Raw genomic sequence first — 25639 nt, forward strand, 5'->3', positions numbered from 1 at the left:
GCAGGGTTAATTAATTTACTGTGCCCTAATACTGGCTCCAGTGTAGACTGTGTTGCTTTACTGTAGAACAAATTAGTAAACTCCACACTAAAGTGCACACGTAGATGTACCCATAATGTGTGATAGGGAATCATCACTGGTCATTATGATGACAGAGAAATATTCATTTCTGTTAAGATATAGAGAAATACACTGTGAGTTCTCCATAGACTTGAGTTCTTCCATGGAAACAGCCATAGAATAGAGTACAGTTCCATTTGAATGAGAATATCAGAAACAGACCTTGGTCATTATGCTTTGTCCCCTTTAAAATGGGTATACTGACAGCTGGTTTTCACAGAGAAAAAACATATGCATTAAGACACCTGACAAGTAAAAGTAACATTTCATTGTTTCTTTGAGTTTCTCTTGTCTGTTTAAACTACTTGTTGTCTTTCAGGCTGTCCTTCACTCTGCTAGGTTATGCTGCTTAGCACAATGGTCCCCCAGGCCTCTAGGTATTACTATAATACAAATAAGAAGATGCCTGCACATGCCTTCTTTTAATGTGGAGATGCTGTTGCACATCAGCAACCACACAGTACTTTTTGGGAAGGAAACCTTAATCCAATGGAAAGGAAAACCCAAATGACCAGAGGTTTCTATTCCACTGCAAACTTCATCTACCTTTGTACCCAATGGGTATATCTACACATCACCCTATGGCAATATTGTTACTAAGCCATACTGCACCGTACTGTGCCCAACAATGATGTTGCTACTGTGCCTTTTGGAAGTACTAAAGCACAGTGTAGTAACTGCCCATACTGTGCTGTGTGCATGGCGCACAGTTAATTTTAGCCACTACCTCACTGTGGCGGTACACTAAAATGGGGGAAAGTGTCACTACAGCAAAGTAGCTGCTGGTCACGTATAGATTCATGTGATCACAACATTACCATGGCACATTCTACAGTGATGTACTGCATTGCTATGGTGATGTAGGGTAACATGAAGATGTGCCCATTGTGAAGTATTCTTGCTTTATCTGCCTGCTCAGCTGTTGAGGATTTGTATTTCATTTTTGGACATTTCACTTTCAAACTTGTGGCCATGAGTAACCCAACCACAAGTAAAAAATTGTGGACAGCATTGCTCTCAAGATCATTGGTAGCACACAAGCCTCTTTACCACAAGACTGCAGTCCATGGGAGGTAATACAAAAAAACAGGACTACTAGAGTGAAGGTATGATGATCAGGAATAACATTTCGAAAACATGATCATGTCCACTGGGGATTTAGAACTAAGTTCCAAAAGAACTACAAGGTGATATTTTCAAAGAACCTGAAGGAATTAGTGGCTGACATTTTGGTGGACAAATTTCTAGATATCTCTGAAAATTTCAGGCAGGTATTCTGTTTTGTTTTTAAATGTGCTGTATGCAAAAGGCATTTTTCTACACTGGTTTTTATTCTTATAAAATAAATAGTTAATGTAAAGAGAATCTAAAATATTAACTACTTAAAGCTTGAAATACCTGTCCTGGTTTTGCATTTTCACATACAGATGTTTCATATGGCACTGAAATTTCTGGAGGAAATTCGTTGACATCCAAGACATTTATTATAACGTTGACCTTGCTGGCTAATAGCGGATTACCTACAAACAAGTTTTAGAAAGAAAGAAATTAGGAATGCTATTCCTGTGTGTTTTCAAAAAATGCCCATTATCTGACACAAAACACAAAATTATGACCATAATTATGGTCTCAAGTACACAGCTTCTAAGAATCATGTGATTTGCTTCTATTATGCCTCAAACCAAGATAATAATCAGGATGAAGAGTACTATCATTTTGGACAAGATTCTGACCACATTTATTACAATTACACTGGGTGGTATTTACTATTCGTGGAGTAAGATCTGACTCAACATGAGTAAAAATTTCAGAATGGATACTATCTGACCAAACTCAGATCAGTTTCTTAAGAATATTACTTGTATTTAATCCCCTGATTAAACTGCTATTATTTTTAAAGAAAAAAAATACAGGTACAATTTTTACAAGATTTTACATCTTTAGGGTACTGTACCTATATTTATTATTTAGGTGAGCATGTAGCCTATCCACATTTTATAGTTGGGGGAAATTGCACGGTGAGAAGTTTAGGGACTTGCCACAAGAAACAGAATAAGACAATGGCAGAGTTAGTACTAGTACAGACAGATCTAACATTTAACCATTACAGACCATGGTTATTCTAGTAAATAAAATTGTAACAGATATCTATTTGCAATACATGTAACTGTATATATACACAAAATAATAAATATTTCAAAATACTGTGCACTGTAGCAGTATATATTTCATTAATAGGTAAGTACTCTTCAACAGTTCCAGACTACTTCATGCTACTACTATTGAAAGCAATATCAATATACAAATACTACGGAATTATGTTCAAATTCAACATTTGTGTAATTGCATTCAGCTGAATTCTCTTCTACATTACACTGAAGCACTCATGGACTAAAAAGCAATTGTGTTGGTGAGTCAAAGAACAGTTTATCTCTTTGAATTTAAAAGTATGAAGAGCACTATGCAGCTACTGTTAACCATTGAAGAATAAATGGGTATATGAAATGAATCATGTCTGACAGAGGAACTGACCATTAGAAATAAGTAATAGAAGAGCTCTCTTGAATCTTCAGTCATTTTCAGAACCACACTTAAGTGGAACCATTTAGACGTGTTGAATTGTTTGACCTACATGGTTAATGATTTGCTAAAGCCTTTATATTTTCGGGGTCATTAGCCTGCACAGAAGAGTCTAATAATTCAAGTCCTGTATAGATCAACAGCAAATTGCAGCCCACCACCCCCATTACTTTACAGAAGCATGGCAAGGACTGTACCTATGAGAGGAACAATTTCTTCCCTATTATGTGTCCAAGGTGGCATGGCTATGTAATACCCATTAAACAGGGCTGTAGCCCTAAATAGATTTGAAGTTACATTTACTCCTTTGCATATAAAAAGTTACTTTTACAATTTACAAGTAAAGTGTTGTTAATTAATTACCCTGAAACTTCTGTTTGGGATCTAAAAGAAAACAGTTACTAATTCTGCTGACTCTTCACCAGCCATAAACATTTTCAGATCAAATTCTGTTCTTCATTTCCTTCAATTCATTATCAGCTATATCTGTGCAACCTTACAGGATACAAATGAGATTACAGTGGTATAAAGAAAAGTATTTGACGCTATAGTTGGGAATTATACAACAGTAAAATGAATCCACAAATCAATCCACAGATGAATTGACCTTACACCGCTAACAAGTAAACAAATAAAATGTTACAGGTAATAATGTTTTATTGCAGTCATTAGAGAGAGCAACACAGAAATCAGAAGAAAACATAAGAAGGTGTGATTCACAGAATCACTTTCAGAATCAAACCTAACTTTAAAGAGCTTGCCCCTCTTGCAGTACTGTCTGCAAAGAACATAGAATATTCAGACTGAATAACTCATGTCCTACTTCCCTTGAGTTTATTGTAAGCTTATTTTAAGACAGGCGCCACACAATAAATGTTCAGAAGTGCATCTGCAGCTCAGCTATAGATGAACAATATGAAGGGAGAAGTCATTGCTACCTTTATATCATTTTTAAAGTATTTTAAAATAACATGTGCAGGAACAAAGATCACTCAAATCTCATAAATGGAAGCAGCAGACTCATTAAATTCTCTAAATCCTGGTAATTTGTGCTGATGCCACAATTTTCCTCTATATAATGTATCCTTATGAAACTTCATTTGGAAGTGCCCCATATAAATGATTTTCTTTTTTGGTTTTCAGTTTTGGTAGTTTAGTATAAAAAATATTGGAGTAACTTTAAAAGATCTAAAGAAGGATTTGACGATCTGACTCCTTTAAAGAAAAAAAAACAATGAGATTTTTTGGGGTTAATTCTTGTACATTGTTTTTTAAAATACCTGTTTTAATTTCTTACTGACATTCATGACAAAAATATTGAGGACAAATTCCTCTGTTCTGATCCATATTGAATAGTACTTATTTTGGCCCTGATTTAATAAGATACTTTAAGAATGTGTTTAGCTTTAGCCCCCTGGAAGTCACTGAAACTTCTAAAAAGCTTAAATATGGAAGATAAATAAGTTTAGAAAGGCTTGATTACGCTATATAGAAAGAGACTGTAGTACTGAAAGGAAAAATGGTCTTGTACTTCTGATACTAGCCCAGGAGCTGAGATGTGAACTCACTTCCTTATTCTGCCTATGTTACCTTGGGCAAATCATGGCTGGCACTGATCAGGAAGTAGGGCTAACTATTATGGGATTAGAAGACCTTGCCTACTTGCAGATATCTAGAGAATCATGTAGAGTGAGTGTCTGGCATCTCTGCATAGGACTCATCTACCCAAAGAGGACAGAGATAAGTAGGCCTCAGAGAAGAAAGGTAAAATTATATCAGTGGACAAATGCAGCTATAGATACATATCACTAAACAATTTGGGTTGAAATGGAAAAAATAAAACCTCACATAATAGCTACCAAAGACCATTATAATAAATAATCAATAATTATTATTAATAAAACAATTTTATCCTGATCTGTTTTTCCAATCTATTTCCTTTCAAGATTATAACGAAGGTGCTCTACTACTAATAATCACATTTGTTAAGGAACTGCTATCCTGGTCAGCTTATAAGTAATGTCTACACATTTAAATTATTTATCCATTACTTGTATATTGCCTGCCACTAACTTGAGCTATTTAAATTGCATAATAGTTGTGCTATTACTACAAAATTATCTTGATCTCTGAAGAACTACGAGACAACTTCTACTCAGGATCATTTGTTCTGAGAGAAAAGGAAAGTAAACATTATTGTTAATTGTAAATAAAGCTTCATCTTGAAGCCACAGATGCACAACGGAAAATAACCTAAAAATTGCTCCAGGGATGAAGCAGGCACAACTGAAACAAAGAACTGAAACTAATACATTTCCAACCTTGATACTTTCTTCTTTCAAAAGTCATGGGAACTTTCAGTGCTTGGAGAGCCATGCTTCCCAACCTTGTGCCCTGTATAGCACAATAGTCGTGGTGATCCTCATATGTACAGCACCCAGATGACATTTTATGATTCTAGATTCCATAATAATGTAACGAATAATGGGTGTAAAAATACCAGGATTAACTTGATCACTTAGGTACCTAAAGAGGACTTATTTAGAATGTAGGTGCCAAATTTCCAAAGAATGATCCAGCTGGGCCCTGTTCCCCAATCAAAACAAAGTAGGTACCTAAACTGAGACAGTGTCTCCATTTTTTATTCCACTGTTCTCTAGGGCTAAGTACAGACATTCATGAGGTTAAATCAGGTTCAGAATGGCTGCCTGATTTAAACTTAGCTTGTCCTCATGCGTACCTTACAGTTATAAACCCAGCCTCAGCAACTGGCAATCAGTCTAAACCTCTAACGGAACAAAACTTGCATGCACACAAACCAGTCTAAAAAATACAGAACCCAGTTTAAGGTCAACCTGGATGTATGTACTGTCAGACTCATTTGATTTAGGTCAAACCGATGCATGGAACTTCTGTTCACTTCCCCTGACCAGTTCCAGGGCTACAAAAACTCAATCACTGGCCTCAGCCTCAGCCCCCGGCTGCTCTTTTCACACCTTGTTCTCCTGCACTGTTCTATTCTTTGCACACACACACACCCTGACCTCCAGCCTCTTGTTCCCCCCCACAGTCCCAGTGGGGGGAGAGGTGGGAAAGATGGGGGTGTAGGTTCACACCACCCCACCCCACCCATGGGTCATGTCTAGCCCCCCATCCCCTGGTGTACCCCAATTCCCTCCAGCAACTCCCCAACTACCCCCCCATCCTGACTTACCTGATATCAGGCAGCCATCTGAATCCGTTTAACCTCCCCCTAACACCCGCAAATGACTGTACTTAAGCCTAGAAGACTAAAGTGGGGCTTCTCAGCCTGCATAAAATTTACTTTAATCCTCTAACCATCTAATTTCTACCAAAAGTTCCATTACAATCTAGGCTGGTGCTTGAGATGCACCTAATCCCTGGGGGGAACCCAATCTTTTGGATATGCTTGGCGCACACCTAACTTGTACCAGCAACACTATATACAGCTTTTAAAATCACTTGTAGTGGTAGTGGTATCTACTTCTTTCATAATGACTTACTAGTGAATAGACCACAAATAATAGGTACAGCGCTCATCCAGGAAGTAGGAGACATGTCTTTTCAGCTTGCCTCACCCTGTGGTAGTGAAAATCTACATCTCTTAATCCTGGAAGACTGCCTTAACTACCAGGCTTTAATATTCTGAGCTATTTATTCCATATGTTGAAACTGGCCAGGCAGAAATGCAACAGTCAAATGGCCAGAAGGAAAGCGAGTAAGAAGGACTTTATGGTGAAAGTTCTGGCTTTTGAGCTCATTTCCTAGAACTGCTTATTCATTTACCTGGGACAATCATTGGTTAATAAATGGAAACAGTCTTGGAAGCAGGGACTAGAACTGAGGACATTTACCTCCCAGGAAATGAGGCTACAAAGACAATTTCCTACTTGCTTGCCCTCCTTCTGAACCCAATGGCACAGCATCAGTTCTATATGGCTTGGATGTTATAATCTAAACCAGGCTATTCTATCGTGTGGTGATTAGGAATCTTTCCTAAGAAAAAGATGCATGTTCAAGGCTTTCTGGGTCTTTCGTCAGAAGCACCTAAGTCTTCCCATAGAACAGCTATATAAAGATCTTAGGTGTCTAAACCTACTGAAGTGAATGAGAAGTTAGAGTCATGATAAACTATATGAACACTTGCAACATTAGAGCATACTTATGGAAAACTGGGCTTCTAGCTTTTGAATTCATGCTTCATTGCCTAATGTTGTATATATACACGTGAAAAAATCACCATTTTGTTAGTTTTTTTTAACAGGGTGGCTTGGTTTGAGGAATTTATTTTTCTGTTAACGTTGAGTGATGAACTATGCTATTTTCTTGCATAACCACATGCCCCTAAAGAAAACATGCAACTTGTCTTTAGAAGAAAAAACATAGAAAAAAATACTTTTCAGAGTCATAGCCGAATGTGTGATATAAAAGCAAATTCTCCTGGAAACACAGAATGTCCAAGCGTGGCATCTTAGGAAATAGCACGGGTGAAGCAGCAGGACAGAGCTTTGTCTGGGATGATCTAGTTGCAGATGGCTCTGCTTTGAGCAGGCCTAGATGACTTCTTGAAGTCTCTTCCAATCCTAACTTTCTATGATTCTTTCTGTGATTCTATGAAAGCAACAAGGCTAGGCCCCAAACCGTTGCAGGGGCTTCTATTTAACAGCAAGATGACTTCAAATTTAAAACAAGCCCCAAATAATTAGATTCTATACATGGAAAAATTATAAATTTGTTATATTTTCCATGTATAGAATCTAATTATTGGAGGGCCATCTTGAATTCAGACCTCTCCCCACCCCCCCACCAGTTGAGCATGGAAAGCAGTGGCCGGGAGGCAGTCCGTGGCCAGGATTTTGTGGTGGTAACAGTGTGGAGTGGAGCTGGGACAGTTCCATGATCCACTGCCTGCTTGGCCCTCCCTGAGGCATGTGGGTAGCAGATTGAGGGTTTGTCCTGGCAGTGGAGGCAGCAGTGGCAGCTCTGGCCCTGGCTCCGGGACCAGGTGAGAACCAGAGCCCAGGGCTGCCACCACTGTCACTACTACTGCTGGGCCTGACTAAAGGTAAGTGACAGCAACTGGGGGAAAGAAGCAGAGGTGGGGAGTGCATGGCATGTGGGGCAGATGAGGTGGAAGGCCCGTGGTAGCTGCAGCTTAGACCCTGAGCCCAGGCTGGGGCCAGAGCTACAGCTACAGACACAGACACAGGAGCAACCTACTCCCTGCAATATACTTTAATCCAAAAGAAGGGTTTCTTCCCCATGTTGAAAGGGGGAATACAGAGAAAGATAAATATGATAGTTCCTTATATAAGTTCTGAATATAATAATTTTGTTTCCACACCACAAGCCCCATCAGCATACTATATAGACTGCATGCAGCATCTCACTTACCTTCAGTCAGCTCAGTGGCTCTTCAGCCAAAAGTTACTGCCTTATCAGCTGTGAGAGAGTTAATACTAGATTCTGCCTTTGCTCTTTGCAGCCCCAGGGAGAAGGGGCAGCTATCTTGGCAGCCATGAGTTATAGTATCCATTTGTTTTATTCTTGCCTGCCTGTATTTCAGGAAACAAAAATCAGCTTCCCCACTTAAGATATATACCCCAATTTTGAAGGGCTAATTTTGAGGAAAAGGTGACTGCTGTATGTGAGAAAATATGTTATCATTTTTTAATGGATAGGACAGCCAGTTGGATCATTCCCCCTCTTATCTGTAAAAAAAATGAAAATTAAATTCTCGATAAATCTGCATGTGCTAATATTCAAAAGCAATTTAATTTTGTTTTCCTGTAATGGCTTGGAATGTGAAATATTTCAACTTATTTCCTCCAGACTGTAAGACACCACTAAAAGAAGATATCCTATTGTTCACAGCTGGGATAAAAGTTCAAAAGGAATATAAAATCACATGCTTCAGGGCATGAGATGAGTACTAATTGATGAGTTTTAGGAAGAAACTTTCCTTATGGGTAGGTTACAGTTGTCCATTATGGATTTTTCTTGCACTATACAAGGAAGCATCTTGTCATGGCTACTGACAGAGGAGACACAACACAGAGCCAGGCAGCTATAGACTGTTAATCTGATATAGGAGAGCAGTTCTAGTGTTCCTACCAAAGTCATGAAATACTGACATCACCAGTTTTAATGGCAGAAATTTCTCCAGTTGATTAAACTATAATTCTCTCTTCGTTCTTCCTCCCCTCTTTTTTTCAAATGTTTCCCTTCTTCTCCCTATTAAATATGCTGAATATGACAAGTGAAGCTTTTAAAAGAGTTCTGAACTTTTGTTTGCATGAAATTCAGGAAGTTGATTTTTTGGATCTCCTTTAAAGCATTTCTGAAATCCCAGTATTTCTTCTGTGTCAGCACTGACAATCTACTTGAAGCTTTGACAGTTTTTATATCTTATAACCTCCCAAGTATTGCCAATTGCAGGTATATTATATGTATAACATTTATTTTAATGTCATATTTTATTTGCAAATATTAAGGCATATTTATTAAGGTTATGTGTTATCTGAATTAGTCTACAAGGTGTAACACTACCCTGTCTTTAGACTAGCACAGCTAACTGACTTCCTCTGCTAAGGCATATGTATATTTCAATCTCAAATACACCTGAGGTATAGCTTTACTAATTCAGTCATGGCTATTGTTCTAAGTATGACCATAAACAGCATCTTTCTGGAAGGCCTGGTGACAATGTGATGGGGCTACTCTTGGTGGGATAGCTCTTATAAAATATCACAATGTTGCAGCCTCCAGAGTAAGATGATTATAGCGGACCTCAAAACACTAGCTCCCACTGCCTTGTTGGTACTCCTTGACTGAAGAAAGGTTATGGGACAGAAACACACCTTTGTTGAGGCATTAGGCAGTCAGCATCCATACTTATCTGTGGCTCTCTGGCAGAAGCTACAGATATCAAGGCACTACATGTCTGGACTCACTTTGGCTTTTGGATTCTATCTCAATGGTCTAAAGGAGGGGATGGTAGGTCTGAGGCGGCATCCATTCTTGCCTAGTTGTATGCACCAATGGTCTTGGACCTGACTAGACCTCTTACACAGACATCATAATCTAAAGGATTGACAGTTGACTACTGTGTCTAGAAATGGGAATACATAGGCTGCATGCCACAGTTCTAACATAAAAACTAGATTACAAAGACTCTATTTCCCCTTATACACCATGCTGGTACGAAAACACGTGAACCTGTGTTCTTTAATTTGGCTTTTAAATTACTTTGGGAATAATAAGTGTTCATTTGAATGTATGTCTTACTAAAGGAAAAGTCTGCAAATTTCAAAGGCACATTGCTATCAATAAATCTCAATAGTTGTGCTTTGCTGAAGTACAGACCATTATGAAACTTCCACTGTGCAGAATCATATCTACATATCTTTCAACTCCTCTAGAAGTGGATTACTAGTTTCATTCTTTTCTTTTTCTTTTTTAATGATCCAGGAAAATATACTTAATTCCCCACACAAAGTTAAGGGCAATATTTATTGATTCAGACTGTATACTTGATGGTCAAACTCCTTCAGTTGACTTTTCTTTTTATGATATAACCTTTGCCTATGGGGGTAATCCCCTGGCTTACTTGGGGTAACTACATCTAAGAATTCCTTTCCTGTCTGTTACTCTTTGTTCTAACTGGAGTAATTCTTAAAAATAAATGCATTTCTCTGCCACTATATTATTAAAATCTATTATTTATTGAATGCTGAGTGCTAAGCAGTGCATTAGATATTCCAGCCTTAGGAATTTACATTCTAAGATGAATAAACAATGGAGTATGGATGAAAAATGCTGCAAGGGTCCTTGCTACACAGTGAAATGAAGTAAAAAAAACAAAACAAACCTTTTATGGCTTTTAGATCGACAGTCTGATGACCAAAATGAGTTTTTCAAAGGGTAATATAAACTTATAATAACTATAAGGATCAAGAATGAGGTATAGTGCATAAAAACCTGGAAATTAAGTGAGTAAGGTTGTTTAATATACCAAGAGATGAAGGAAGTTCCTACAATAGTCCTTTCCAACCTTTTATCAGCATGACCCCATTTAAACATTGGAAACACTGGACATTTTTTATGACCCCAAAATGATGGAGGGCAATAGGGTGGGTAGTGCTTACCCTACAGCAGGCAGCCTGCATATGACCCCATCCCATGCACAAATCTAGGGGGCACACGGCCCCCACAATGCTTCTCTCCCTGGCAGTGCATGTAGTGTCAGGGAGCCAGCCCTCCCCACAGCCCCCTAGACAAGCTACCCATGGCTCCATTCTATTCCCCCAACTGGCTCCTCATTCCCACCTAAGCCCCAGGCCCCATGCACCAGCCCAACTGGAGAGCACCCCCAGCACCAACCTTGCCCCATCCATTCCCTCCCTCTCTCCCTCACCATAGGAACCTCAATTTACTGTCCCCCACAGGGAGCTTCAGGAGCTGCTCTCCACACTGCCTGGCTACCACGTGTATGTGGGCATGTGTACATGCGTGTGGTGCCCCCTGCCTGATTGACCTCCTCCTGCTTCCCCCAGTATGTTTTTTTCCTTTCCTCTTCCCTTTTTCTTTAGCCACAAGCATAGATGTTTAAAGGTATGCTTTGGGAATGAAAGGTATGTTGGGAATGAATGCATGACAAATGTATAGTGTAATAGATACAAACTACAACTGTTACATCACAATTTTAATTATTTCTTCAGGGTTTAGTCACTGAACTTTGATAGTCAACATTCTTATAAAATTAATACTCTAGTATCTTCAAACTCCAACCTCTATCTACTGGCAGAACCATAAACTTCAGAGAAACTGTGCCTGCAAACTGAGTAGGTGGCCAAATCCTATTGAAAATGACTGCAAATTTGATACGTACATTTACATTAAGTCTTTAGAAACAGATCCATATTACATACCTTTAAAACCATTTCACAATAAAAAATAATTAGTGAATACTCATATCTGAATGCTATATTTTTTTAAATCATTGCATTATAAAGTAAGCTCAATTTATGTTGTACTTACTAACTTTACTTGCAATTATAGAAAAATTATACTGAGCGGTGCTTTCTCTGTCCAATAATTCATTGGTTGCAATAGTTCCTTCAGTTGCATCTATTGTAAAGTAGCTGTCCACATCACTCTTCCAATCTATGAAGTACCTGCATAAATAGAAAAGAAGTAGATGCAAATATGAAATAAGTATACATTTATTCTAATAGTAACCTGACTAGCTTGACAAGTTTTGTAATTTTTCTCTCGATATCTGTTATCAACCTGAGAGAAGAAGATTATAAATGATGATTTTATTATTGCAAAGGAAGAATGCTCAAGGAGAAATGGGAAATTGATGAAAGATTTAGTACTTCTAATGTCTATATTATTTTAAGTCCTTGAGATCTAGAAAATTCAGTACAATATACATAGTTTCACTGACCGTTGATCATTACAAGTGATCACTTCTAACAGCACTTCAGGAACTCAGAGGAGAAAAGGTATGCAATACTGCATCCAAGAGGTGGACCGGATAATCAGATCTCATCCTTCTGTACTCTTACGGCTATATGCACTTTTTATTTCACGAAGCTAAGGAGGATGAAAGGATGGCCACTAGCGATCAAGATCGATTTGTTAGGAACACATTTTCTTTTATGACGTTGTAACTATTTTTGTTATAAGGGAAAGGACTTTAACATAATTCTGGATTGTATTAAGAATTGTTACATCATTACCCATGCATTTTTATAAGAACAATGGATAAAAGTGAGTTTTATATGTGAATGCATAACTGGTTGAATAACTGCATGCAGTGAGTAAGTATTAATGAATCAATGTCCTGAAGTGGTATTCCCCTCATATTTATTCTAGTTCCAATTCTATTTACTGTTTTGGGATTTTTTTTAATGACTTGGATATAGCCATAGAGAATACATTTATAAACTTTGGAGACAACATGAAGTCATGCAAGCTCTTCTGATAATAGGATTAAAATTCAAATATAACTTCATACATTTTTGAATTTCATAGATTTCATAGACTTTAGGGCTGGAAGGGACCTCGGAAGATCATCAAGTCCAGCCCCCCACCTAAAGGGCAGGAGGTCAGCTGGGGTCCTAGGATCCCAGCAAGATAAGCATTCAACTTGCTCTTGAAGGTGTTCAACATAGGTGCTTGAACCACCTCTGATGGCAGGCTGTTCTAGACCTTGGGTGCTCAGACAGTACAGAAATTCTTCCAGCTTGAAATGGTCTTGCAGTAGTTTATGACCATTTGACCTCATCGTCCCTTGGGGTGCTCTGGTGAACAAATGTTCCCCCAGATCCTGGTGGTCACCCCGATAAACTTATAGGTGGCCATCAGGTCACCCCTGAGCCTGCGCTTTTCCGAGCTAAAGAACCCCATGGCTCTCAGCCTGTCATCATAAGTTCTGTTTTCCTGACCTCTGATCATAAGCGTGGCTCTTCTCTGGACTCTCTCAAGCTTCTCCACATCCTTTTTGAATTGTGGAGCCCAAAACTAGATGCAGTACTCCAGCTGCAGCTTCACCAAGGCCGAGTACAACGGGAGAATGACGTCCCGGGATTTGCTTGAGAAGCCTCTATGGATGCAAGCCTGTGTTTTGGTTGTTTTACTAGCCACAGCATTGCATTGCAGGCTTATGTTCATCTTGTGGTCAATGATGACCCCCAAGTCTCTTTCTTCCGTAGTGCTAGCCAGCGTAGCACTGCCAAGCCTATAAGGATGCTGCAGGTTTTTCTTCCCAAGGTGGAGAACCTTGCATTTTTCAGTGTTAAACACCATCAGGTTCTCATCCACCCATTTGTTGAGCCTGTCCAGGTCAGCCTGGATCACCCACCTGTCTTCTGGTGTGGATGCTTTGCCCCAAAGTTTGGTGTCATCGCTGAACTTGGCCAGTCCACTCCTGACTCCAATGTCCACATCATCAATGAAGATGTTGAACAATATGGGTCCATGGACAGAGGTTTGAGGGACCCCACTGGTCACAGGACACCATGATGAGTGACTTCCATCAATTACAACCCTCTGGGTCTGACCATGGAGCCAATTTCCCAGCCAGCAGATCGTGGTGGACCCAGGGCCACAGTTGGCCAGTTTCACCAAGAGGTGATCATGGGATACCAGATTGAAGGCTTTTTTGAAGTCAGGATATATGACGTATGAAGTCATATATATATGATAGGTCACCTGGTCGTAGAAGGAAATGAGATTGGTCAAGCAAGACCTACCCACAAAAACCCATGATGGCTATCCCTTAGGATGTTGGCATTGGTCAGTCCATTAAGGATGGCCTCTTTAATAAACTTTTCTAAGAGCTTCCCTGGGATAGAAATCAGGCTGATGGGCCTATAGTTAGCCGGATCCACTTTCCTCCCTTTCCTGAAGATAGATAATTGGCCTTCTTCCAGTCTTCGGGCACTACACCAGAGAACCAGGAGTTTTCAAAGATCCATGCCAGAGGGTGAGCTATGATGATCGTCAGCTCCTTGAGTACCCCGGGGTGCAGATTGTCAGGGCTGGCTGACTTGCAGGTATCCAGCTTCTCAAGATGTTCCTTCACGAGGTGAGCATTTATGGAGGGCAGGGGATCTCCCTCACCCGGATATCCCTGTCCTGTAGTGGGCATGGGCGTCCCATGGAACTGATGATAGACCGCCACAAAGTACCCATTTAATAGGTCAGCTTTTTCCTGGGCGTCAGTTGTCAGTTGCCCCATCTGGTTCAGAAGGGGTCCAATGTTGTCCTTGCTTTTCCTCCAGCTCCCCACATATCTGAAAAAGGAGTTTTTGTTTTCCTTGATGCTCAAAGCTAGTTGGAGTTGAGTTGCAGCCTTGGCTTTCCTGGTTTGCTCCCTGCAGGATTGGACCAGTGCAGAATAATCCTCCTTGGAGGTGAATCCCATCTTCCATCCTTTGTAGGCTTTTCTTTTTAGCCTTAGGAGGTCTGCTAGGTCCCTGTAGAGCCAGGGGGGCTGCTGTGCCCTCTTGCTGCCTTTCTTTCAAGATGGAATAGACTTAGCTTGTGCATTGAGGATCACTCCCTTGAGGAGCAACCACTCTTCTTGAACTCCCCTCTCCCTGGGGTCATGGTCCCTTAGGGCCTGACTGACAAGCCTCCTGAGCTTGTCAAAATCGGCTTTTCTGAAGTCAAGGACTTCTGTGTTGCTGGCTGACTTGCCAGCTTTACGGCGGATGGTGAAGGTGATCAGCTCGTAGTCGCTGTCACCCAGCTTCCCATTGATCACTAGTTCACCGATTAGGTCATCCCCTGTAGCCAGTACCAGCTTGAGCAGCGCTTTGCCTCTTGTTGGCCCATAGACTTCTTGAGTCAGGTAGAGGTCATCCACACACAAGAGGAAGGTTTGCGACTGTTGGAATTTTGCTGAGTGATCCTCCCACGAGATGGCCAGGTAATTGAAGTCACCCATGACAACCATGGTCCTGGAGCATGCGGCCTCAGCTAAACAAAATTGGGCTAAACAAAATGAAATCAAACAAGCAAATGTCAGATGCTACACCTTTGGAAGAAAAAAGAAACAGATATGCAAATAATGGTATCATGAATAACAAGGGAAGATTCTCTTATGTGGTGAGAATGATAAAAAGGTCTAAGTGCAATCGATATGAAGAAAAGTTGAAGGAATTGGTTGTTTTTAGTTTGAAGTACAATTTTCAAATATATGAAAGGCTGTCATAAAGAACTTGAGGGAACACTGTTCTCCTTTGTCACAGAGGCAATGAGTTCAAATTACAGCAAAACAACTTTAGATACAAAATTAGGAAGAAAATTCCAAACTGTAAAAAAAATAGGGTCATGGAAAAAACAGCCTAGAATAATTGTAAAATCTTCTTCTTTGTGGTTTTCAAGATGAAGCTTGAGAGAAACCTATCCTGGATGAGCTTAGGAAAAGTGAATCTGGTATATGTGTTAGTGGAAGGACTTGACTGTTAAAGTCTCTTTCCAACCCAGTGATTCTGTGACAGACTGTCCTGAAGTAAATTCCCTTGTGGAAAATAACTTCCAGCTAGCATAAGTGTACTCTCTAGGTTGTACATTCTTACTCTTGGTATTAGTGGCCAGTTGTGAGAAGGAAGGCTTGTATCATGGTCAGACTGGAGTGGGAAGTAAATTTAGTGGAAGTCTACCTTCCAATAGCTGTCCTCCATTTGTGTAGGCCCATTAAGCACTATGGCTAAGTACAGACAGTCAAAAAACCCAAGGCTGAATCAATTCAGAGTTTGCAGGTTAGTCTAAACTGTGTAGGTTAAACTGATAAGTTAACAGACATTTACTTTTGATTCTGAAAATATAGCCACATGCTGCTAAAGCATACCTCCCTGACTGGCTGGAGAAGACAACTTGGGCCAAGGCTAGCCCAGCTACCTTGCAAGAGGGATTTGTGGGAGAGGTGCAAAGCATCCTGGGATGCTGGGTTACATGAATCTGGAAGGGATTTGGGACAGAAATTCAATAAACTGATTTAACTTAAATCAGTTAAGTCTAATTTTACATCCATCTAGGTTTACCTTAAACCAGTTTCAGCCATTTTAAAAGTAGCTTTTATGCACTTTTGTTGTGTTACAGATTTGAACTGATTCCTGATCACTTACACCACTATACGTGTAATTTCTGTCCCTACCCTGTGTGTCTTCAGCACAAGTTAAAACAGCTCTGACTTCCCCTGGGGCTGCAGAAACTAGAAATACTTATACTTCTGTTCCCTTTTGCATTAAAAAAGGACTTAATAGATGGAGGGGATACACTTGTAAACAAAGTAGGATACAAGCAATTTGATAATTATTCTAAAACCATTCTCTTTTCATGCTAATTCATTTTAAAGTCTGCTTTCTCATCTGGTGCTGCTGTTTGGAATAACATGAGAATAGTAATTTTTCAGATGCAGTACTTCAGGCTATTAATACTTCCACCCTCCCCACACCATAATGAGAACCTGTATCTCCATACTTTGCTGTCATACCTTGAAAATAAAGCAGGGTGGAAATGACAAAGCAATTTGTTAGAAGTAGACAACAAGGATAAAACAACACATAGTTTCAAGTGGAATTAAGAAAATATAAATATGAGAAGACAATGGGCATCATGCCTCATATGATTTATGATTCTTATTGTTGCCTGTGAACCTATTAGAATAACAGTCTCTCTGTCTCTCATTATGTGTGACTTACAAGAAGAATATACAGGTAATGCAATCACAAGTGTAGAATACCAGTGAGTAAAATAATAAAACAAGGAGGTGCTTGGAATGTCCCAGAGTAAATTATTCTGAACAGGAATTCAAGAACTTTAATAATTGAGGAAAGTGAATATATATAATAATTAAAGTTTGTGATTAAAGTGCAGTGTTCTTTGAGGATACTTTCATTAAAAAATCATATGCACGCTGCAAGATAATCCTACAAGCACACACACACACACACGTTTATATCTGTGTGAAATAGATTAATTTAGTTGCATACAGTTGGGATGTCTAATATTAGCCAAAGATGCTTGAAAGCCTTGTTTCTAGTGTTCATAATCAGGTTATTTATTAGATGTAAAGGTTGAAGGAAAATTTTGTCAATAGACTGATTTAGATACCATAGAATTGTATTCTTTCAGAAATGCCCTACATAATGAAATAAGGGTACTACATGAGTATAATCCACAAATATACCAAATAAAATCGTGTGAAGGCAGCTTAAGTTAGCTCCATCCTCATGAAACTGAGGAATTGCACTGAAGACAATGGGAATAAAGTCTGTACTTAAAGTTAAGCATAAAATTAATTGCTTTCAGGATGAGAGGCTAAGCCTCCTGCCCACAAACTCATATGCAGGTGCTTAATTTTATCTGTGTGAATCTAAATAAAACACTCATATGCATAAGCACTTGCAGCTGTATATTAAGCATGTTATTTCAGGTCAATGGCAAAATGGCTATTGATTTCAGTCAGAGTAGGATCAGACCTGTCCTTAAAGACAGCCAAACAGTGCAAAATGAGCCTATTTATGTATGTTGCTGTTTACTGCTAGGGAATTATTATCCAATTCAATGAGATGCAGGGGACTGTACCATTTAATTTATTGAAGCATTCATTTATCTGTTTCACTTACTTTAATATTTTACTAATATCAGATTGTAATCAACCTTCTGAAGAAGAAAAATGTTCCAACTCCTTTGAGATGTAATTTATATATCAATCCCAGCATCAATTTCATGTATCAATGCCAGTGATCCCAATATTTTTACCATATTCCATTTTTTTAACTATAGGTTAACCAGACCCAGATGGTAAAATGATACTTATTAATTCTCAATCAAGAAGGGCAGCTTTTTTGGGTACCATTTGCAGCATCTGGCTTCCAAGCTCAATTTGTAATGGATCTCCTTAGGTTTTATGTGTAGAAAACCTAAACAGTAGACTGAAGTATTGTAGATGTAAGTGAATTGCTGGCATGCTGCTGGAATATCTAGATTTAGGCTCACTGAAGATGAGGCAAGATTACATTTTTCTACTTCAGCATCAATCTGCATCCCCTCTGGGATTTACTAACCCATATAGCCTTCTTACAGCTCAGCTAAGTCAGCAAGAAATCAGCTCTTGATCTTCCTTATGGCATCTTGAGGCATGGCTCATCTCTGAAGTCTGGTTGTGATGTCTGAAAAATTATCCTGTTATCTTAGTTTTTTTTTTGAAGACCCTATCATTTTGGCCCACCAGTTTCATAGTTTCTACGGTCGGAAGGGACCTGAGCAGATCATCTAGTCCAACCCCCTGCCATGGCAGGAAAGAGTAGTGGAGTCAAACGATGCCAGCAAGATGTTCATCCAACCTCCTCTTAAAAACCCCCAGGGTAGGAGCCTGCACCACTTCTCTTGGAAGCTGGTTCCAGACCCTAGCCGCCCTGACCGTGAAGTAGCGCCTCCTGATGTCTAACCTAAACCTACCCTCTGCCAGCTTGTGACCGTTATTCCTGGTCACTCCTGGCAGGACTCAGGGAACAGTGACTTCCCCAGTGCCTGCTGATCCCCCTTGACTAGTTTATAACAGGCCACAAGATCCCCCCTCAGCCTTCTCTTGTGGAGGCTGAACAGGTCCCGTAGCCTCTCCTCATAGGGCCTGCCCTGTTGTCCCCTGATCATACGAGTGGCCCTCCTCTGGACCCTCTCCATGCTGTCAACATCCCTCTTGAAGTGTGGTGCCCAGAACTGGATGCAGTACTCCAACTGCGGCCTGACCAGTGCCACATAGAGGGGGAGGATCACCTCTTTGGACCTGCTTGAGATGCATCTGTGGATGCATGACCAAGGTGCGGTTGGCCTTCCTAACTGCCTCCCCACACTGCTGGCCCATGTTCATCTTGGAGTCAATGATGACCCCAAGATCCTTTTCCGCCTCTGTGCTGACAAGAGGTGAGTTCCCTAACCTGTAGGTATGGTGCCGGTTGTTCCTCCCGAGGTGCATCACCTTACACTTGTCTGTGTTGTAACCCATCCTATTCTCATCCACCCACCCTTGTAACCTGTCTAGGTCTGATTGTAACCTGTTTCATCCTTCCAGTGTGCCCACGTCCCCCCACATCTTAGTGTCATCAGCAAATTTGAACAGGGTGCTTTTTACCCCCTTATCCAAGTCACTGATGAAGATGTTGAACAGTGCGGGCCCGAGGACCGAACCCTGCGGACCCCACTGCCCACGTCCTTCCAGGTTGAGAAGGACCCATCCACTACCACCCTCTGGGTGTGGCCCTCCAGCCAGTTGGCAACCCAATTGACTGTGTGGGTGTCGACACCACAGCCCACAGTTTCTTAATGAGAATGGGGTAAGAGACAGTGTCAAAAGCCTTCCGGAAGTCCAGGAAGACTATGTCCACTGCTACCCCTGCATCTAATGGACTGGTGATCTGATTGTGCTGTTGACTACCGTGGCTTTCTTCCTCCTAAACCTGACTCCCATAGCTGAGGTTCCCTGGAAGTCTCTGATGGTTTCAGACCTCTCTGAATGATATTTTTTGTTTGGACCCTGACATTGTTTCAATTCTAACATGCTCTTTTAAAAATCTGTATTCAGGTTGAGAAAAGGAAATCTGTGATCACTTTGGGCATGGACAGATAACAATAAAGAACAAAAATGATACATTTATGCATAATTTGAACATTTTCAAATTAGTCAGTCTGGATAACTTCTGAAAATTTGTTATGTGAAGCATAATTGTACCCCAGCCAGTAAGAGTAGACTGGATTTTTTTAGGTCTTGCCAGAAGACTCAGCTGCTTTTTTGGGGAGTGGAACGGGAAGCTTACAGGAGCACAGTTAGACATAATATATTTGTATGAAGTTTGTCATATTACATCTCGCAGGAGCATTGTAGAGACATTATATTTGTATGAAACTTGTGGTACTGTCTCCCACAAACTCTTAATTGAAATTTACTCTAATTTGCCTGGTGAAAAAAAGCAGTTCTCTTTGATAACACTGGAAGCAGGCATGTACAAGGTCTGTTCAAAAAGTATTAAGAATGAACGTGTATTTGTGGTACAAAATATTGGCTGGGGGGTGTCTTTGGCTGAACATGTCTGGGCTTGTTGGGACTCCTGTGGACAGGTTTGCAGCTCATGGGTTTCCCCAGTTTTCTGTAGCCAGCAGTTGAAATAAGATTGTTTGCATCTCGTGTCCCCTTTCATTATTTCATAGTGTCCAGAACAATGCATGTGCATTTAATTTTGCATGTGAAACATTTGAACTACTTAAAATAGCATTTGGTGATAACACTATGAATCATGCAAGAGTTTTTGAATGGTATCATTGGTTTAAAGAAGGACAATCATAGGTCAAAAGTGATGAGCTTTCTGGATGTCCTTCAAATCACAAAATGATGAAAATGTGGAAGCAGTTTGGGTTGAAATGATAGGCAATCAACTGTCTGAGAGATGGCAGGAGTTGGAATTTCTGTTGGTTCGTGTCATTCAATTTTACCTGGCGATTTGGGAATGAAATGACCAGGAAAACTACCAGAAAAGTGGATGTCTTGGATGCTTTACCATGTCAATGCCCACTCAGCACAGCTTGTGAAGCACCTTTTAGCCAAATTTTAGCCAAACACCGTATCCCACAAGTGCTGCAGCCTCAATATTTGCCTGATATGGCCCCATGCAACTTTTTTCTTTTCCCTCGACTGAAGAAAGCTTTGAAAGAAAGAACCATAAAACAAAATGCAGCTGAGGAGCTTTTAGCAATTCCATGAATTGCTTATCACAGGTATTTCCAACAATGGCAGAAACATTGGAAAAAGTGTGCAGCTGCAGAAGGAGCATACTTCAAAGGAAATTAAGCCCAAACCCCTGTAAATAAAATATTTTATTTCCTACAGCATCAGTCTCTACTTTTTGGACAGACCTCCTAAATAGATCTGTGGAACAAAAATTGCAAACTAAGGAAAAATATGAATGACAATAAGTTAAAATGTGAGTAGGCAATTAGGGTATTTCAGTAATCATTGCTGGAAATGAATGAATCCTATAGCTTCATTAATAACATGGAAGAAGAACTAGAAATTAATGAAATTTAGAGCTTATAGTGAAGTAGAATTCATAAAAAGTATCATTCAGGAGAGAGAAATAAAACACAGGGGTCTAAGGAGACTGGAAGCATGGATAGATAAAATTCTGCTTGAAAATATTCCATATAATGATTCTGTATAATACAAGTACACATTTAATTAAGAGGTAGACAAAGCTTGTGAAGCAGTAATACGAAAACAGGTGAGGGACTGGAGACAACCAATTCAGACTTCAGTTTCCGATATGATTGTTAGAAAGTCCTGGAGGGTGAACAGAAAACAGCAAGAAAAAATATCCTGCATCTAGAAGCACTGAATTATGAGGAAAGAATCAAAGAACTAAAATATGTTTAGTTTGGATAAGAGATGGCAAGAAAGAGACATGATATTGGTCTACAAATAGCTGAAGAATTTAAAACCAAGAAGGAAGAGAGATTATTTAGCATGATACACAGGATGAAAGAGATGAAATTAAGAAGAGGAAAATTTACATTGATTCTTCCTGGCAGTGATATATATTAGGCGGTAGAGTAGTTTCCTGAGAGAAATGATTGAAGTCCTATCATATGGCACTTTCAAAATGAAAGGAAAAATTCTGTACTTGCAACGAGATGGACTGAATAATCAAATGCATCTCCAATCTCTATGATCCTAAGCAGAAAAATATTTCAAATTATATATATATATTCATCACATGGTGACAAGAATCTTCATTAAATTAGATTTAAGAGAGTATAACATTAATTAAGGATAAAGAAAAGGCTTGAAGTTATAAAAACAAAACAAAAACACATCTATAACAAGTAATAGACTTAAAGTCCAGCTTAGAAGAAATCCAACTATTGAGAAAAATGAGGAAGGTAGAGAAGAGGTAAAATTCTATACCTTCAGTAACCCATTCTTTCATCTCCATTGTTCACTTTCTATTTTGCAAGATGCTTTATTCACATTTTTTCACATCCATCCTTATTTACATAAGTATCTTTAGAAGGGCAAATGTGAAATCATATGATTGTCTGTTTTATTCAGTGGATTAAGACTTTTTTTATTCGATAAGTGAACAATTCCCCCCCTCCCCCACCAAACCAACCAACCAACCAAAAATAACTGGTAGAAAAATGGTGGTGTCTTCAGCATCAAAAATGTGCATCAGAGACCACTAGTACATTAATACATAAACAACCCCCCTAATAATCGTGTTAAGTACATACAGTACATGGATTTTCACTAATTTATGTCAGATTTTACTTTAGAATGAAATTGCATTGATATGCAAAAAAGACTTAGCACTCACTCTCCAGACATGGCTGTCCCCAGTAAGAACTGTTACAGAGATTCATCACTAGATGGCTGGAGATTTGGTTGTATTTAGCATATAGCTGCCCTGGGATGAACGTGATTAGGGCTGCAGACACACAACCTGTACCTTGGAGTAATTTAACCTGGTATATACATACTTTCTGACTTAGAGATTTGCATCAGTGTAAAGCTGTTTATTGTTTGCCAGGACCACTTTTTGTACTGGAATAAAGTAAAATAGTTCTGAAATAACTACCTTGTGTCACATCTGAAGGGTGGGGTTTTACCATCACACTTTACAGCTCTTTACCTTTGCCCTTCTAATATAATTTATGCAAATCCCTAATATGTATGCATGCTACAATGTATCTTTATTAGCACAGGGAGCTCATAGCACATATACAAGAACAGTAAGGTAAACTAATGCTAATGTTTTATTAGCATTAGTTTGGGATGTTCACTTGACTTCCAGGCATTAAAGGCAGAAATAAGTTTTGAAGGGTGTGTAAAACAAGAACAAAACATAATTCTTATTTCATCACAGTAGATATGCACTAGACATGTGCCATATATTCTAATATAATGCTGTGTGTCTGTCTGTCCATGCTTTGGGCCAACTGCACATGCACCACCCAGAGACTTACTGACAGAGAGACACACAGGTGGAGGTGGTGGGGGCCAGGCTGTGTTCTGCCATGCATGGGGAAGATGAAGTAAAGTGAAGGGGGTTCTGGGTTGTGGCCCTGCAGGGCGGTGTGGCGCATGACCTTGTGGGGTATAACATATGGCGGGGGGGTGTGACATATGACCACAGGGTGCTGCACAGGGAGTGAGCACTGGATGCATGGGTAAAGCCTGCCGGCTGAAGCACATGGTTGCCCGCTCCCCATGCAGCACCATGTGGCTGCGTACCAGGCCCCCACTATGTGTTGCACCTTTGTGGGGATCATCCACCAGCTGCAGCTGTGGGATGTGGGGTGTTCAGGGCACAGAGTGGGATGTGGTGAGGGGTATGTGGGCAGATGGTGTGGGATGCATGGGTAGTGGCCACCAGCAGCAGCACACAGCATGAGGTGCAGCATGCCCCCCTCACTGGCTCATCATGCTGTACCCTGCAGCTTGAAGCCACTCCCCTCCACACAGGGAACTGCTGCTGGCTGTGGCTACACAGAGTGCCATGTGAGGAGCCAGTGTGGGGTGTGCAGTCAGCACCCACCAGCAGCACATGGCCAGGGCATGTCCCCAGCACCCACTCCCAGCATGGCACCCTTCAGCTGCAAGCCATAACCCCCCCCCCCATGTGGGGATTGCCCACTGGCTGTAGCCAAGGGGCATGCAGAGCATGTCGAGTGGGTGGGAGAGGCTGTGGCTTTACAGCCACACAGGGAACTGGCACAGCATGGATGGGTAGCTCCTGCTGGCTGAAGCACATGGCCTTCAAGCACAGCATCCCCCCACACCCATGTACCCATGGCACCTCACAGCTAAACACCATGCCCCCCATGTGGCTGCACACTATGCCCCCACCACACAAAGAGTGCCTTGTGCCTGTGGTGGGGTATGGCATGTAGGTGCGTGGGTTGGCAGCATGGGGGTGCACGGTCAGCACCTACCGGCTGCAGCACATGGCTGTGGGCTGGATGCTGTCCCTATGCCCACTCCCAATGTGGCAACCTCAGGCTATGCCCCACCCCTCCCCCGCAGGGAGCAACTACCAGCTGCAACCTCGGGTGCACTCATGGGGGAGTGTGGCACAGGAGGATCATGGCACACAGCCACAGGGTCCCATGTGGGAAGCCAGTGTGGGGGCTGTGGGAGTACCTACTGGCTGCAGCTGTGGCATGGGGTGATTGGGGCACCCTGTGGCCATGTGCCATGTCCTCCATATGCCTCCTGCACCGCACCCCAGGGCTACACCCCATGCCATGCAGCTGTGGGAGCTCCCCATGCAGTGGCCACTCCCCACACCATAGCCCTTGGCCATGTGCCACATGCCACACCCCATGCAGCCATGCCCCATGCCCCCCTATGCACCCCGCATCACACCCTGGGGCTGCTCCCCATTCCACATGGCCACAGCCTGCAGGCGCTCCCCGTACTGTGGCCACTCCCCGCAACATGCCCAGTGGTCGCACACCATGGCCCCCACTTGCCACATGCCACAACCCAAGCTGCCCATGCTACTTAGCCTGAGCCAGTAGGCATTCCCTGCACCCCTATGACTCCACACCATGGCCACTCCCCTCGCCATGCCCTGCAGTCGAGCACCACACCCCAGGACTGCTCCCCACACCATGCAGGCACAGCTGACAGTTGCTCCCTCTGCTGTGGACACTCCCCACACCATGACACATGCCACCTCCACTGTGCACCCTGTGCTGCACCCCTGGGTTGCTTCCTGTACCACACAGCCAGCAAGCACTCCCCACACCATGGCTACTCCCTGTGCCATGCCCTGCAGCCATGCACCAGCCCCCCCTGCACTGTGGCAGGGATGGGGAGTGGAGCGGGGCTAGATCCAGAGCAGCAGGGGGATCAGGACATGACTCAGAACAACAGCAGGAGGGGGGGAACAGGGCAGGACCGAGAGCAGTGGTGGGCGAGGGGACTGGGGGCTGGACCCGGAGCAGTGGGAAGAGGGTGCAGGGCTGGACATGGGTCTCCATCACCGCTTTCCCCCACCCCCATCACTCATGATGGGCATTTTTCCAGTTTTCTAGAAAATCCATTTTAACAAATGAAGTAAAGTGCCCGCAACATTTTGTTTTAATTAGAAGTTGTTGGGTTTTTTTTTAAAATCTTCCCAGTGGTAAAGCTCTGGTGGGTGTTTTCAGTGTTCAGGAGTCAGCAGGTCACCAGATGTGGTATAATGTCAACAGAAACAAGCAACACTTTGCTCTTTGCTTATTTTGCGAAGGGGGAGGAGATCCAATTTACATGAAGCAGTACTAATTTACATGGAAGAAATGGCTGAGGGAACACACAGATTCTGATGACTACATCAGAATTGTGTGAAAGAAGCTGTTA

General features: G+C 41.3%; 1 protein-coding gene across 1 annotated transcript in view; it reads right to left on the minus strand.

The window, feature by feature from the left end:
• The window catches only part of CDH12 (cadherin 12), a 953181-nt gene that overhangs the window by 17554 nt on the left and 909988 nt on the right, over window positions 1-25639 (minus strand). Inside the window, exons 12-13 of the mRNA XM_090049941.1 lie at window positions 11761-11897; window positions 1519-1640 (exon numbers count right to left, since the gene is read on the minus strand). Of these exons, the coding sequence (XP_089906067.1) occupies window positions 1519-1640; window positions 11761-11897 (259 nt within the window). The remainder of the gene's footprint in view (window positions 1-1518; window positions 1641-11760; window positions 11898-25639) is intronic.

The sequence above is a fragment of the Crocodylus siamensis genome, chromosome 5, assembly GCF_052110815.1.
Source record: "Crocodylus siamensis isolate JL-2025a chromosome 5, ASM5211081v1, whole genome shotgun sequence".
NCBI classification, from domain to species: Eukaryota; Metazoa; Chordata; order Crocodylia; family Crocodylidae; genus Crocodylus; species Crocodylus siamensis.